The 16409-nt window shown below is 56.6% G+C and overlaps 1 protein-coding gene and 1 long non-coding RNA gene across 7 annotated transcripts in view; one reads left to right on the top strand and one right to left on the bottom strand.

Annotated features, from left to right (window-relative positions):
• Positions 1–16409, top strand: part of MYOM3 (myomesin 3) — a 50483-nt gene that overhangs the window by 1136 nt on the left and 32938 nt on the right. Inside the window, exons 2-11 of one of the 6 annotated variants that reach the window (XM_082684682.1) lie at positions 557–701; positions 2437–2610; positions 2893–2939; positions 5672–5815; positions 6145–6225; positions 6794–6953; positions 7645–7802; positions 12289–12384; positions 14224–14312; positions 16293–16337. In XM_082684682.1, coding sequence (XP_082540808.1) covers positions 2914–2939; positions 5672–5815; positions 6145–6225; positions 6794–6953; positions 7645–7802; positions 12289–12384; positions 14224–14312; positions 16293–16337 — 799 coding nt within the window. In that variant the 5' untranslated portion in view covers positions 557–701; positions 2437–2610; positions 2893–2913. Of the gene's footprint in view, positions 1–556; positions 702–843; positions 2061–2436; positions 2611–2892; positions 2940–5636; positions 5816–6144; positions 6226–6793; positions 6954–7644; positions 7803–12288; positions 12385–14223; positions 14313–16292; positions 16338–16409 lie in introns of those variants that run through there. The other 5 variants (XM_082684686.1, XM_082684683.1, XM_082684687.1 and 2 more) reach the window with 5 other exon arrangements.
• LOC309841569 lies at positions 8728–10445 on the bottom strand. Its single transcript, XR_014299196.1, has 2 exons — positions 10027–10445; positions 8728–8883 (listed from the first exon to the last, which is right to left on the bottom strand). It is a non-coding gene; the product is annotated as an uncharacterized lncRNA (long non-coding RNA).

Raw genomic sequence — 16409 nt, 5'->3', positions numbered from 1 at the left:
CTGCCCTCCCACGCCCCTGGCCCCGGGCACATACAGGGGTTGCCCGAGTTCCCACTCAGACGATAGGGCCCATGAGACTAGAGCTCCTCCCGGGTCCCAGAGGCTGGGTCTCTCTGTGCCCCTCCCAGCTCCGAGCATCAGCCTGAACAAGGAGGCCATGCCCATGCGTCACCGCCAAGTCTGGTCCCCTGTGGCTGTCCCCCAGCCTACGTTCCAGAAAGTGAGACAGAATCAATCAGCAGAGGCAGGAATGTCCTCACTTGCTGTGGCTGGTGGGTCACAGCCCTGAGACCCTGGCCCCCACGCTCAGCCCCTAGGCTGCTCAAGGCCACTTTCCTTTCCCACGCTCAGGAGGAAGTGGCAAAGGGATGATACATTTTGACCTGTAAGTCGGAGAAGAACCATAAGCAGAATTAACTGAGTGGGGAAAGGGACAGAAAGAGGGAGAGGGGAGAAGCAGGGGGAAAGGAAGACTGGCATCTGAAATAGTGGCTTGGAAGGTCAAGGTGTTGGGTACGTGAATTTGAACAACTGTCCTTAATGCTCATCCTTCCAGGGAAGGCAATAAAAGGGAGAAGAAGAGAAGGAAAGGGGAGAAAGAAGGAGATATTGAGGGGTTCTACCACGAGGAGACAGCTACTGTACCCGGCAATTTATACATCTTAACCTCATTTGAATCTCACTACCCTTCTGCAAGACAGGTATTCATTCATTCATTCATTCATTCATTCATTCTTCAGCAAGCATATATGAAGGGGCTAGTGGTAGGGTGGGCGCTGTTCTTACCTCGAACTCACCAACAAAGAAACTAAGTTGGTCCAGATAGGAGGCCAGGGTCCCTCCATTAGGGAGCACAGGGGCCAGAGGCTGGGATTTCAACCAAGGTTTGTAGAATTCCAAGTCTCACCTCTGCTCAACCCTGTGACCTGAGGGGTCGGCTGTGTGCTCCTGAAGACACATCCGGACCTTCCCCAAGTGCTGCCCCAGGGAGGAAGGAGGGCATCACTGGGCTGAATGGGAATCCCACACACAGAAGGAGGGTAGGCTCTCAGCATTTCTAGAGCTACGGAATCATCAGTGGCATTCTCATCTAGCCAGTGTCTCCAGGGAGCCAGACAATCACGTGCCCTAATCCAATCTTCTCAATCTCCCTGGAAGACCAGCATCGTGGAGCCCACTGTACAGATAACAGGGGCAGAAAGGTTGAAGTGACTCACCCAAGGTCCTACGGCTAGTAGCGGTGGCCCCTCCACCAGGCTGCCTTGGGGAGCAGGCAGTCACAGGACCAGTTTAAACGTCCGTCTCCTGCTGCTTTGGAAGCCCACACCGCCCTGCTGTATGTGCAGATTCACACTCACACCTCACGGACAGTGTATACACCTGGGTCTTGGAAAGTCCTTTAGAGGTCGGCTCCATACAAAAAGGAAGACAGACACCAACTGTTCTCCCCAGAAGAGGCCTTTAATACTGCCGCCAGGGAGGAAGGGGGAGAAGCAGGAGAGTTTAGAAAGAGGGTTTCAAATAGGGCAGGAGATTAAGATTTTAGCTGAAGCGCTCCCTCGCATTCTCTCGCTTTCTCCCTCTCCCTCTCCCTCCTCCCACCACCCCCAGCCCCCCGGTTCTGGAGAGCAGTCCCTGAGACGCTAGAAAGAGCGATGGTGTTTCGGGTCCCAGGAGGAAGCCAGGGAGGCGAGTTGTGCTCTCTGGACCAGAGCTGACACCCCCTTCCTCAAACCTGGTCAATCCCCAAGGCCTGGCTCAGGGGTACCTTCCTGATCGCCCCCCGCCTCCATTCCTGCCTGTCTCCCCACCTAAATGAAAGCTTCCTGCACACCGTGGATGTTGCTCTCCTCTGCCTGCAAAGGGCAGGCGTGAACGAAGGTGGGAGAAAGAACTGAGGCTCCGGAGGGGCTGAGGCAAAGTCTGGGAAGACCAAGTGGCCGCTCGGGAACCCCGAGAAGTGCCGCCCGTGAAGGAAGAGGCCCCTGCCGGGGACACACCCCACGGGACACAGGGCCTGGCGAGAGAAGCAAGCTGCTTCCATGTTGACCAGCGATACGGTACCAGCACTGAGCACTGGTTTTAGGTCACATTCTTTCCACTGTCTTGACGAAGAGTTCCACTGCTCACGGGGGGGTCAGATTAGAGACGCTGGGTGTCTGCCCCAAGGCGCCAGTCAGAACCCCAGCAGTGGGGAAGACCCCCCCATAGCTGCCTTCCCTCCAACCGGGCCTGAGCTCTAACCCTCCCTCTACTTCAGTTGGGGCTGGAGGTGGGAGGGTGGGCTCTAGAATTGGGCAGAAGGAATCCCGCTGAGGGAAGGAGCCCTGTGCGGAGGCTGGGGTGGGGGCGGGGAGGGCTCCACCTGTTGCTGCCGCCTGAGCGGGGCTGGCCTGGAGGGACAGCCCCTCCTCTCTGCCCCCCCCCTCCCCATAGTTCCCATCCATTGTCATCAACTGTCTCAGCGCTGCTATATTTAAGGCCCACGCAGGCTCCAGGATCACATTCTTCTCCCCGTCCCTGCTGAGCCCAGGGCAAGAAGAAACCAAGGTCCGGCTCATCCTCTGGAATCGTCTCCCCAGAGACGCCTGAGTGGGCGCAGCTGCCTCTGTGAGTCCCCCCCAGGGATCAGGGGTGGGCAGGGACACCTTCAGAAAGTGAGCCCCTCAGCTTTCCATTGGGAAGTAGGGTGTGTGTGTGTGTGTGTGTGTGTGTGTGTGTGTGTGTGTGTGTGTGTTGGGAAAGGAACCTGAGGGATCTGGGAAGAAAAAGTTCACGCGTGCTTAGGTAGCACCCTCAAGTGACAATCGGAGGGGACTGTGGCGACCCACGTCCCCTCACTGTTCTGTGTGGCCCTCCGTCATCTGTGCTGAGCCCTCTGTGATGTGACAGCTGTTGGAGAGACAATCGGGAATGCCCGCAGAGTGGACGGGCCCACGGTGAGCTGGCAGGCCCGGCAGAGCTAACAGACTCCTGGCCTCCGGAGGCCTGCTTGGCCCACCAGGCAGGCGGGGAAAGGGAGGAAGCCCTCCAGGCCTGACTCTCAGGTCCAGGAGGGCTCGCGTCCAGCCCAGGCTCACTGGCAGGAAACCGAGGCCCCGAGAGGGAAGGGGTGGCCTCGGCCACTCCACGGCAGGGTCAGAATTCTGGACTCAGAAGCTGGCAGAGCACGGCCGGCCCTTGGGACCCAGCTTTCTGCCCTCGGGCTCTGCCAGCCACTCAGCCTCTGTGCCCTGCCCTTTCCCTCCTAAGGAAGGGGCTCAGCCTCCTTGCCCCTGGTCTCTGGGGGTGCCCGTGAGAGGGCCTGGTGGGAAAGCAGACGGCGGCTGGGGAGAAAAGGGGAGGCCATGCCGCGGGACCCATGACCCAGGCCTTGTACCCCTGGGAGAGGGCAGGGGGCTGCTTCCCTGGGGTCCGCACCCCGCTGACCCCTCCCCGCCAGGAACACATGCTGCTTCACTCCCACTGCTGTTTGATCCCAAGCAGTCAGTGCTTTAAAAATAATTGATGGCTCATCTGCTAAACCTGGGGGTGGGGGGTCTGGCTGCGGGAGGCCCAGGAGGTCAGGGATGGGTGCCAGTCACCGCCACCCCGCCACGGTGCTAATCAGGAACAGAGCATCCGGGGAAGGGAGCCAGCAGCTGATGCCAGGGAACGTTCCTCAGTTGCTGGAGCCAGGGCCACGGTGTCCCAGGAAAGGTGGGGGGAGGGGGCCTCCCCACTGAGGCCACTTCCCAGGGCTGTGAGGAAGGAGGCACAGAATGAGCCTGAATGAGTCATTCTCTGGGAGCAAGCAGAGCCTGTTCCTCGGGGTGGGGGGGCCACATGGGAAGCCCAAGGGGTGACAGTCCTCTTACATTCGGCTCAGGTCATCTGCAGGACCAAGGAGAGTTGGGGCAGGTTTTGGTTCTGGCTAACACTGCAGTAATCCAGATACTAAAAGGGAGCATACTTTTGGGAACTAAAAAGGGTAAATGCCCATGGAGATTGTCTCCCCTGACACCCCACAGCAGGCCCACAGGGCCATGGTGCTCTAATGAGGCCAGCGGGCCCATCTCCCATGCTATGGACTTAGAGAAGTAGTATACACACACACACACACACACACATATTCCACCACTGCCAGGAGGACCTTCAGGGAGACTGGGGCCAAGGACAATATCAGGTCTAAGCCCGTCAAGGACCCTCCGGGTCAGAGGCCTGCCCCCCTGAACTCCCACCTGAAGGAGATATGGAAGCCACTCCAGGGACTATGGTCTGAATCTTAGAGCCTTTGCATCAGAGGGACCCTCAGAGACCAGCTGTGACACCACGGCCCAGACTGGGACAAGAACTTTGTGCAAGAACCCAAAACAGCTCGTTCCTGGGCCTCCCACTCTCCCTACCTGCCTCTCCACACTCATGGAGTCACTCCCGGATCCCTGAGGCTCCCTCCACACTCACTGAACCCAGCCCTGACTGGGTACCACCTGTGGCCCAGACCTGAGCCTCAGGAGTACAAAGGGGGAGCCCTCCATTATGATGCCCTTATGAGAAGAACGGCCCTGTGGCCTACTGTGTGCCCAGCCACAGTCAAGGCCTGGTCTCTAGTAGACATGTGTCATAGATGTCAAGAGAGCTCAGAGTCTGGTGCCACTCATAGTCCCAACCTCAACCAGCTGTGTGAACTTGGACAAGCACGTTCCTTCCTCATCAGTAAGACAGGAAGATAATGGGGCCAGCACACTGAAAACACTCACTGTTGTTACTTTTAACTCACTTACAGTCTTGTTGGAGAGTGACGATGTACAAATAAGAAATAATTTCATAAGGGGAGGTGTTTTCTGAATCACAGCTAGACTGTGGAGTGCAGACAGAAAAAGCATAAAAAAGGATTAAAGGAGAGAAAAATTCTAGGTGGCGGGTAGTTTTTCGGCAGGGTTACTACGAAAAAGCATGCTAATATCTAACGCTTCCATGGCACTTGCTATGCTCCTAGCACTCTTCTAACGTTGACCACCACGCCGGAAAGTCAGTAGACCCATTTCACAGATGAGGAAACTAAGTCACAGAGTCTTGCCCAAGGGCACACACCCATAGCTGGAATGAGAAGCGGGACCACACCCAGAGTCCCCACCCCTGACCCTTGCACCAACGGAAGTATGCTTTCTTGGCTTGGGCTGTAAAGCCTGAGTGGGGCTCAGCAAGCCAGAAGTGGGGAAAGGCTCCCCCCAGAGCAGCAACCAGAGCAGGCAAAGGCTCCGAGGTAGGGCTGGGTGGGCGTGTGCAGGAAGAGTGAGGACATCCGCCCATCTTGAGTCACAGAGCAGCCCTCGGACACCACAGTGTTGGATCACTCATCAGTGGAGGCCCAGAAAAGGGAAGACTTTGCCCAGGTCACAGGCAGGGAAAGGCAGAGCTGTTGCTCATGCAGCCGCAGAGTGCAAGGACTGATGCACTAGCCAGGCTCAGAGTGCGAAGCCTGTCTCTGTCCTGTTGGCCAGGTCTCCCTGCTGTCTGCCCCCTCCCTGGTCTCCCTGCTGTCTGCCCCCTGGAGCGAGAACTCCCACCCCACAAACTTCCCAGGGATGCCCGGGACCACGTGGGGAAGGGATGGGCAGGTGCCTGGTAGAATGACCGTGCACCCCACCTGGCAGGTTGTTGCTCTCGCAGCCATGACTCTGCCCCACAGCCCTGGAAATGTGGGGGAGCCCCGGCCCCCCCAGGCCGTGGAGGTCCACCGGCTGGAACACCGCCAGGAGGAGGAGCACAAGGAGGAGCGGCAGCACAGCCTGCACATGGGTTCCTCAGTGCGGAGGAGGACCTTCCGCAGCAGGTGGGATCATCAGGGACCTCACCCAGGCCACTGCCCCACCCCGAAGGGTCCCCAGTCTGAGTGGGGAGGCATAGCCTGCTTTCCGGATAAGCCAGTCTGAGGTAAGAAGTTCAACACTGTCATCTGGAGACCCTTCTTTCTGGAGAATCCAGCCTGAAGTGGGAAGCACAGCCTTGCTTTGTGGAGATCCCAGTCTGAGGGGGGAGGCAAAGCTGTGCTTGCTAGTGTCCTGAGACAGGTTAGGTAGATGCTGCCTTAAGCTCAGGGACACTGGGACCAGATCTCCAGGCAATCCTGCACCAGCCCTTAACTCCCTTTTCCCCGGGCAGTGAGGAAGAGTATCAGTTCAGTGCTGCAGACTACGCCCTCGCAGCCGCCCTGGCTCTGACGGCCTCCTCAGAGACATCTCGGTAAGTCAGGTGACCTTTTCAGACAGCGCTGGGCTGAGAAAGGGCCAGTCCCCTGCCTCTACTAGGCTCCTACATTGGACTTACAGACTCTGCCCAGAGTTACATCTAGCACAGGGGCCTAGAACACTCTCTGGGTGGGTCCCCAGGCAGTAGTGAGACCCACCCCCGTGGAAGAGGGTGGGGGCCACACATCACCACAGGGCTTTGCCAGAGAGCATTGGGAGGCGGAGACCTGGGTTAGAAGGCCCAGTTCCTGGTCCTAGCAGCTTGAAGCAAGTCCCTGCCCTATAAAATAGGGGGACTACTCCTAACCACTTGGTCGTCATGAAGGCAAGAGGAACAAAGACTTGTGAAAGGGCCTTGGGACTGTAGCCATAGTACTTATTATGCACCTACTGAAAGCAGGGCATTCAGGTATTTTGGAAGCAAGAGAGGATTAAAAGCTGCTCTTGTCCTCAACAACCTTCAAGTGCAGCTGGCAAGGCTGGCGTGGGGAGGCCGGGAGGCCCTAGCCAGGGTGCCCCCACGAACCCTGGGCCCTCGGCCGCTGCCGGCCTCTGCTGCGCAGGGAGTCCCAGCTGAGGCGCCAGACCTCCGCCGTGGAGCTGGAGGAGCGGGGGCAGAAGCGAGTGGGCTTCGGCAACGACTGGGAGAAGACGGAGATCGCCTTCCTGCAGACCCAGTGGCTGCTGCGCCAGAGACGCGACCGGAAGGCGCTGAGGCAGCGGGTGAGGGGGTCTGGGGACCTGCGACCCATCACGGGCCACCCACCTCACCTGCCCTCCTCCCAAGGGGCGGCTGGACATCCCGGAAAGAGTCCAGGCCCTGGTCTGGGACTGGGTCTGAAGGCTGGCATCCCCGCCCTCCTGCTGTGTGACCTGGGGCAAGCAGCTGACCCTTCCTGAGCCTCAGTTTTCTCACCTATAAAACAGATGTGTGTGGTGTATAGACTCTCAGGGATAAGGTGGGGATTTTAAACCAGACTGGGCTTGTAAACTGACCTTCCCAGAAGAACCTCTGGAAATACTATTCCTGACAAACATCAGGGATCTGAAGCCACCCTCGGTGCCCTCTCCCGGGGCAGGAGAGCATAGCTAACACTCACATGGGCTTTCTCATTGCCCGTGATTTTTCCCTTAATCCTCACCACAACCCCACAGGAAGGTGGGGGAATATTATCACGCCTATTTTACAGATAAGGAAACTGAGGACTTGCCTATGGTCTCACAGGCGGGAAGTGGCAGAATCTGGCCTTGACCCCCCAAGCCAGCTGTTCCAAAGCCCATGCCCTGCCCTCTGTGCCACCTCGCCACTCAGCTGACCCTCCCAGAGCCTGCATGTGCAGGGGAACGGTGACAGCAAAGATGGGGAGATGTGATCCCCTGGCTCATGGGAGTCACAGATCCCTCCCGCCTCCAGACAGAGGAGAAGGTCCGGGAGGCCAAGGAGCTGAGGGAGCTGTGTTCCGGCCGGGGGCCCTGGTTCTGGATCCCTCTGCGCTCCCACGCCGTCTGGGAGCACGCCACGGTCCTGCTGACCTGTACTGTCCAGGCTTCGCCTCCACCCCAGGTCACCTGGTAAGCCACCGCGGCAGAAGAGAAGGGGGTCCTCACCTGCCCCCAGGCTCTGAGCTTGCAGGGTTAACAGAGTGTGTGTACGTTACATCCCAGCACCTCCTTCCAGGAGCCCACTTCCTCCCCCCTGAAGTTCTTGCTGCCTTAGGAAAGCTGCAACCCCACAAACCCTGAGCTCGGCCCGCCCCCCCCTTCCCCCGAGAGAGCAGCAGCTGCTCCAAGGCTCAGGATGGGTTATTCTTAGCCTCCTCCCGGCCAGCCTGGGGCAGGAAGACGGGGCCACTGGGGAGCCAGCCCTTGGAAAAATAGGACTCTGGTGGCAGAAGGCAGCTGCTCTGAGCTGGGCGTCTCCAGGCTTGGAAGATGATGGCGGGAAGCAGGCAGGGGACAGAGAAGCAGAACGGGAGGCGGGGAGGGCATCCCCCCCCCGCCCCCGCCCCATAGCGAGGAACTCAGACCTGGAGTGAGAGCCCTATGTCCAGTCCAGACCTTACTCTCTCTACAAACGCAAGGTGTGACTCCAGCCACATCTCAACCTCTCCGGTCCTGTTCCTTTCTCCTGTTCTGTAAAATGGGTTGAAGGCCTCCTGCCCAGCCTGCGTGTGGTGAGGATTTAATGCCACACTTACGGGGAAGCCTCAGAGCTTGAGAGGGGCTGGGAAAGTAGAAGACGCCATTCCTGGAAGTGTAACCACAGCAGAATCTGACCGAGGGGACGGGGGGCGGGGGAGGTGGCAAGTGGCTCCCACTGTTTAGGGGGCTCCCCCTGGGTCTTAGACCAGGGGCAGGTATGCTGGGGGATAAGGAGAGGATTTCAACAAATAGCTACCAGCAGAGTGATCGGCCCCAGCCCCAGACTCGGGCACTGAGGCATAGAAATAAACCAGACACACCCTCCCCTCAAAGAATGCTCAGCCCCAAAGAGAAATGTCATTGTACAGAGAAGTACATTCATGGGTGCAGTTGGGAATACAAGAGTAAAGATGAAGACAGCGAGGTGGCTGCCTCTCTCTCAAGGATCCAGGAAGGCTTCTCAGGGGAGGTGACACATAAACCAGATCTTGAGGGTGAATAAGGCCATGGTCTAGTAGGAGAGAGAGGATAAGCACATAAACAATAGAGATCATGAAGGAAAAAAGCAACATTGTATCCTTGAACCCACTTTTACTGACCCACCACTTTCTTCTTCTTTGAGCCCTGGGGCCACCCCTGGGTCAGAGAGGTAGTGTGACTTGTCTAAGGTCACACAGCCAGTTTGAGTCCGAATTCAAACTTGGATCTCTTGCCTCCCAACCGTCGGTGTTGCTACCAGCCTAGAGAGTTCGAAAGTGAAAATTGGGCTTGTTGTTCTTCCTTGAGGCATATGTAATGCTTCAGAAGTCAGAGACAGAGAAAGCACTTAGGCCAGGAGCAATCAGAAGAGGCATCGAGGAAGCGGGCTTCGGGGCTGGTCCTTGCCAGATGACATGCACTCACAAAAGGGTGCAGGGAGCTGGAATTCGTGCTGGGCACTGGATTTCTATGGGGACCAAGGCAGTCCCTGGCTGCAAGCAGCTGGCTAGGTAGGAGAACTGCTCCTGCCAGCTGGCCTGGGTTGAGGAGGGGGTCAGTGCCTCAGCTGTCCTGCCCGGTGGCCCCGCCCCGCCCTGTGCTGTTCTGGCACTGAGGCCCACAACTAAGGCATTCCGGAGGAGCCTCTCAGAGAAGAGACTCCTGTCCACCCTGCCAGCAGTGTTGCCACAACAGGGAACTGAGTGTGGTAAGTGGTAGAAGCTGACTGTGGTAAGTGGTAGAAGCAAGGCCAGGCACCCCTCCAGCAGAAGCAACACAGGTGGCCCCCAGTGCTCCTGGTTTTGGGGATCCGGTTTTCCACCGTTGGCCGTCGGTTTGGACAGGGTCATGCACTGTCCTGGCATTGGCCCCCAGGCTCTGACCAGCTCCTGGCAGACACCCTCCCCCTGGTCAAAAGGAAGATCCCAGCACACCCAGGCTCGTCAGGCGAGTACATTCATTCAGCAATTATTGAGCACTTCCTGAATGCAGGGACAACAACAAGACAAGTCAGGCAAGGCCCAGTCTGGACACATTAAGGTAGTAGAGGTAGGCCCTGGCCATGATTCTAGATGATATCAGTATCAGTCTCCCAGGCCCAGCAGCCTTCAAAAGTAAAACCCAAGACGGAAATCTGTGAAGAAAAAAACATTGAGATAAATAATAAAAACCTCACTGTGTTATGAGGGCCTCTCTGAGCCAGGCTGTGGGCCCAACGCCGCGCCTCAGTCATCTGGGCACTGTTTTATGACTGGCTGTCCCGTAGGGTCAGCTGCACAGCCTGTGTCTTCGCGGGGCTGCCTTGAGGTGGGAGACGGGGCCCCAGCGAGAGGCAAGATGAACACCGAAGTCTCTGGCTGTCCAGGCCTTGCCCAGAGCTGCAGCTGCTGCTTTTTCCTTTGAAAGTTGGAAGCTGGCCAGGCCGAGGTGTCTGGAATGTTCCTGATAAGTGGGGGTAGGGGGAACTGACTTTGGCCCCCAGGCCTAGGAGAGGTAGAAAGATTGGTTGTCAAGATACGGCACTGCCCTCCCCAAAGAAGACTTAGTTGGGCTTCTTTCAGAAGAGGGTGCAGCCTGGAAGGGGGGGTGGTGATGGGGTGTGGGTGTGGCACTGTTTGGTTGCCATGGACACAAACAGGGTGTGGGGGGGAACCGAGTCCCAGGAAGGAGATGCACTGAGCCCAGGGCGCCCTCTCTTGGCTGTGGCCTCCTTTCGACCTCAGACACCACTGGGACTGACTGTGCCCGCAACAGCCTCATAGACACAGAGGCCCAGAGAGGGGGACTGACTTGGGCAAGGTCACCCAGCCAGCTGGGTCAAGAACCCAGGCCTCCCAGACTTCACAGACTTTCACTCACCAGCCGTGACTCCTTAGGCCTCCAAACCCCAACAAGGGGCTGTGGACAGAGCCCCATCCCCAGAAATTCTGACTCCAGAATGATCTGGGACGCAGGCTGGGCACGGAGATTTTCTTAATGGCTTTAATAAGACGGGAGTTTATTTTTCTTTTGTCTGCGCGCCTGAGTTGGACAGGTTGGAGCAGCTGTGTGACTCTGCTCACAGACTCTGCTCCCCTCACTGCTGGAGGGCACAGCCCTGGGTTTCCTTGTGCAAGATGGCCACCGTCTGGGCCACATTCTTGCTGTCACATGGAGGGAACTATGACACAGAAGGGGGCAAAGGGTCATCAGTAGCGGCCACATGGCACTGTGCTTACTTTGTGGTGACAAGTCTTAGTCACATGGCCACACCTAGTAGAAAGAGGGCAGGAGGGCGCCAGGGTGGCTCAGTGTGTTAAGCCTCTGCCTTCGGCACAAGTGGTGATCTAGGGGTCTGGGGATCGAGCCCTGCATCGGGCTCTCTGCTCAGTGAGGGGTCTGCTTCCCCCACTCTCTTGCAGCCTACCTCTCTGCCTACTTGTGATCTCTCTCTGTCAAATAAATTTTTAAAATCTTAAAAAAAAAGAAAAAGAGGGCAGGAAGTTGGTGTCACACTGGGCGGTTCAGTGATGAATCCTGTTCCTTTAGAGTAAGAAGGAGGGGCCCCTGGATGGCTCAGGTGGTTTTGCCTCCTGGACTCCTGATCTTAGCTCAGGTCTTGATCTCAGGGTAGTGAGTTCAAGCCCTGTGTTGGGCTCCACACCCAGCATGGAGCCAACTTGAGAAAAAAGGAAAGAAAGGGGCACCTGGGTGGCTCAGTGGATTAAAGCCTCTGCCTTCAGCTCAGGTCATGATCCCAGCGTGCTGGGATCGAGCCCCGCATAGGGGTCTCTGCTCAGTGAGGAGCCTGCTTCCTCCTCTCTCTCTATCTGCCTGCCTCTCTGCCTACTTGTGATCTCTGCCTGTCAAATAAATAAATAAAATCTTTTAAAAAAAAAAAAAAGGAAAGAAAGAAGAGAGGAAGGAAGGAAGGAAGGAAGAAAGGGGGAATGGTCTCTGGAGACCAATGAAGAGCTTCTTATACAAATTTCCAAAGGCTTCTGTTCAGAACCCCGGCAAGCTGTCTCAAAGCACCCTAATGAGTGCCAAGATAAAGAACCGTCCTCCTGAGAGGCTGACAAGGGAGGAAGAATGGGGCACCTTCTGAGGCAACCCCTCAGAGGGCAGCTGCCACTAATTATAGGCTCCGTGTTCTCTGTCCCCTGACCCTTCCCAGAAGGAAAATGAACCCCAGAGTGTGGACAGTGCTCGGGGCACTAGAGAAAAGCTTTACGTATCTTGCTGCATTTGATTTTCCCTGCAACCTTATGAAGTTATTGCTCTTATTACTCCCATCTCACAGATGAGGACAACTGAGGTTCAGAGCAGAGAGGTGCTGTCTCACGTCCCATAGACAAGGGAACAGCACAAAGCTGAGGTTGGAATCCAAGCCTGAGAGCCTCCGAGTCCTGTCCCCTCAGAGCCACGTTGCCTGCCACAGACCTTTGTGTCCCCACAGGTACAAAAATGACATGAGAATCGATCCCCGCCTCTTTCCCGCTGGGAAGTACCGAATCACCAACAACTATGGGCTCCTGACACTGGAGATTAGAAGGTGAGACCCCTAGAGACACCCATGACCTCCAAGCCCCAACCCCCCACCCACCCGAAGCCAGAGCAAGACTTCAAATCCTTATTAACTGAGTCAGCCTCGTGTTCAAAAGAATCTGGGGTGCTCATTCATGACATGGGGCCTCCTCTTGCCTCCAGAGAGTCAGGTTAAGTGGGTCTTATTCTGGAATGGGGCCTGGAAATCAGTATTTAACAGATATTCGTATGTCATTCCAATGCCCTGGAATACACGAGAAGAAATTCGGAGCCAGAGGCCAGCTGGATAGACTGAAGGCTGAGCTGGGAATGCGGCGGGTGCTCCCTGCCGGGGAGAGAAAACAGACACACACACACACACACACACACACACACACACAGAGGCATAGGAGCAAGGAGAGGCGGCTGGAGGGGAGACAGCTGGATGGGCCTGTCAGGAGATAGTGACTCTTAAGCATGGTTTTGAAGGGAGAAGGAGTGGGGCTTCTGGGTGGCTCCGGCAGTTGAGCTCGATATTGGCTCAGGTCTTAATCTCAGGGTCATGAGTTCAAGCCCCACATTGGGTGCAGAGCCTACTTTAAAAAAAAAAAAAAAAAACAAAGGCAGAAGCAGCACCCATGGAGTGCAGGCCCTAGGGGCTGTGAGCACAGTGATCCCCAGAGCACACATTAGGGCTCCCATGAGACACCACGTGCTGACTTCCTGCCGGTGCCAAGCCCTGTATAAGGGGACACACACACACACACACATATACAATTAATGCTGCTCATCACCATTCCCACAAGGAAGCCTTGACCGTGGTGCAGTAAAGGACACCCAGGCTCCAAAAGATGTAGGGTTCTGCATGGCTTGTATAAGGCAGGAGACTGAGTTTGAGGCCGTTCCCTCCCGCTGGGTTCCTTCCAATACACCAATCCCTTCCTCTCAACCAACTTGGGCTTCAGAGCCACAAATCTGGACAGGACATCGATCCTACCCTCCAGAAGCAAAGTGGGGAGACATGGACATAAGTATCTGACCACAGGAGACCACAGAGGGTGGGGGCCGTGGGCTGGGCAATCAGGGAAGGCATGCAGAGTCAAGGTTGCCTGGAGAGGCAGGTGGGCCCAGTCCTTGAAGCAGGACAGATTCCCACCCCAAGCAGTCGGGTTAAGAGTGGGGATTCCAAGGAGCCTCTCTGCTTGCTGATGGAGCCAGATGGCCACAACCCAATGACTCTCTGTGTCCCCAGTGTAGCCCTGGAATGGACCCGGCACAAGCTCTGGGAATGAGATGGGGTTGGCCTGACTAGTGATGAGACCAAGGACTGAGACTGAGCACACCTGGGCATCTGGCCCAGTTCTGGCACAGACTGGCAGGGGTGCCCCGCTCCTGCTCTAAGTCTGTGCCCTGCTCCTGCTCCTGGACTCTGATTGGGAGGTGTTGACAGGGCAGGAGGCTATGCCTGGGAGCGAACTTGTCACCTTAATGCTGGGTTGAATTCTGGGTGCTGTGTGACTCTGGGCAAGTCACTTAACCTGTCTGATCCTACCAACTCGGGAATGACGATCATATTTTCACAGTTCTTTCACCTGAGTTGGGTTAGGCTGGTATTGTGTCCCTAGTTCTTCAGAGAAGGACATTGAGGTCCAGCAAAGGGCAGTGGCACACAGCAAAGGCACACAGTGTCTGTGTGTCCAAAGGCACACAGCATTTCAGAGCTGGGGCCTGAACCAGAGCCTAAAGTCCCCACCCCCACCCCCGCCAAGCCTTCATGTGAATGCCTGCCTCTCCCACCCACACGTGGGGACTTGAGTTTCCCATGGAGCCCAGCAGTCTCGGGGGGCCCTTCCTCTCTCCTTTTCAGATGCACCGTGGAGGACGCAGCCACATACACGGTGAAGGTGAAGAATGCCTATGGCCAGGCCTCCTCCTTTGCCAAAGTCCTTGTCCGAAGTAAGCACTCCCATTCCCACCAGTCAGGCTAGCCCGCAGCACCCCCAGGGTGAGCAGAGGAGGACGTGAATCTGCGCTTAGACTGGAGAACGGCCCCTTGATGCAGGGGTATTAGGCCTGGGAGGCCCCTTGATGCAGGGCTATTGGACCTGGGACCGAGTGACCAAGACAGCCATAGAGACTCACTTCCCTGGAGCCTGCGGAACAAGGGAGAGTCCCTGAGATTGCACAACCTATACAACTATCTCCAAAAGCCGTGTTCATTTCATTGGGCTGGGCTGGGGGTCAGGACCCAGCTTATGGCCCCCAGGAGGGTGGCCTGGTCCTGCCAGCCCTCCTGAGGGGGTCCTTAGGGGGAAAGGCTGAGCCTTCCCAACTCCCCCCTGGACCTGACTTCCCCAGTTGGGTTCTGGTGCATATTTCCCAGTGGAGCAGCTCCCGACTGGTGGGGTTCTCCCAGGGGCATCTGAGAGGCACAAGGCCGGGGAGACACTCAGGAGTCAGCCAGGCCCATGTCCGCATTCTGGCTCTGCTGCTGACCGGCTGTGTGAGCCTGGGGTACCTCGCCTCACTTCTCTGAGCTTCCTTGTCTGTAAAGGGGGTCTCCCCCCATCGCACTCAGGTGCTCAGGTGAATTAAAAGAGATGGTAGAGGTAAAGCGTGGCCTGTAGTGGGTTTGGGGAAGCCGTAATTCTCTCTTCCCCGCACCATGAGGAGGGCGGAGCACAGCCAGCAGGCCATGTCTCTGGGCCCAGGAAACTGCTGCCTTGTCCTCAGGGCCCCTGAGAGAGAGGTTGCACACACACACACACACACACATGCGCGCACGCACACACACTTACACACACTCCCTGGGCAGCAGACAGGCTGGCATCCAGCCCCCTCCCTGCCTCTCATCAGACCTTGTCCTTCACAGTCCTCTCCCTCCCAACTGCCCTGTTCCCCAAATAGCTCTTGGAAGGCAGCTGTCCCCTCCGCCAGTCCAGCTCTCTCTGGCATTTGGGCTGCCCTTATAGGCTATGCTGCCCTTATAGGCTATGCCTAGATTCAAGCCCAAGGTCAAGGATCAGGGCCCTGCCTCCCTCTGTCCACCCATCCTTCCCATCCCTTCTTCCAGACCCCTGCCCCTCTCTCCATCAAGGCCAGCAACTCTGGGATCCACCCTCAGACTCCAGCCAGCCTCCTCCTAAGGGGATCCACTCACAGCCATTACCATCACTCCCCTGCTCTCATCTCCATAGCAACTGGTAAAAGGCCCCGGGTTGGGAAGCAGGAGGTCTGGGTTCTAATCCTGAGTCTTTCACTGACTTTGTGTGACTCTGGGCAGCCTCCCAGCCCCCTCCAGGCATCACTCAGGAAGGGCCTTACCAGGGACCAGTCCCAACATGGGTTCAGGCTGCTGGGGTACTAGCTGGGGGATTATGCCTCAGTTTCTTCATCTGTACAAGAGGATGAAATGGCACTAACAGACAAGGCACTGTGAGGATAATATGTGAATTAATATGTCCCATGTGAACAAGAGCTATTATTAGGCTCTGTGATCTTTGTCAACATCGCTCTGGATATCACCCATAAGCCCCCAGATGGCCCTAGTCTTAGCGCCGCCCTTCCCCTGCTCTGTCCCCACCAGAAATCCCATGCTGACCAGAGTTGGCCTCTATGCAGACTGCATGATCCTGACAGTGGGTCTGGGCAGAGGATGGAAATAGCCATTTATTGAGCACTAACTGTGTGCCCGGTTCTGGCTGAGGGCTTCGTTCACGTGAACTCACTTATTCAGAACCCCACCATCAGAGCGAGGAGCCACTGCCCCCAAGTTACCGAGGAAGGAGAGGCCCAGAGGGGTGAAGGAACTTCCAGCGGCCAGAGGGAGACTCACCAATAGACCAGGATGGAAACCCACAGCCAAACCCTTGCCTCTAATCTAATAGGGATATGAGGTCTGAACTTTCTCAAACTCCATTTGCTTTGGATTTTCAGCTTACGTGGGGAAGGATGCTGGCTTCGATTCGGAGATCTTTAAAAGTAAGGAGGCTCAGGGAGCCACGGCCTTCGGGGAAGAGGGTGTCTGGGCTCCTTGTCATACCTTCTTCCATA

This window comes from Mustela nivalis (genome assembly GCF_964662115.1).
Source record: "Mustela nivalis genome assembly, chromosome: 10".
NCBI lineage: Eukaryota > Metazoa > Chordata > Mammalia > Carnivora > Mustelidae > Mustela > Mustela nivalis.
The sequence above is the reverse complement of the archived record's forward strand: the minus strand, read 5'-3'. Positions and strand labels throughout refer to the sequence as shown.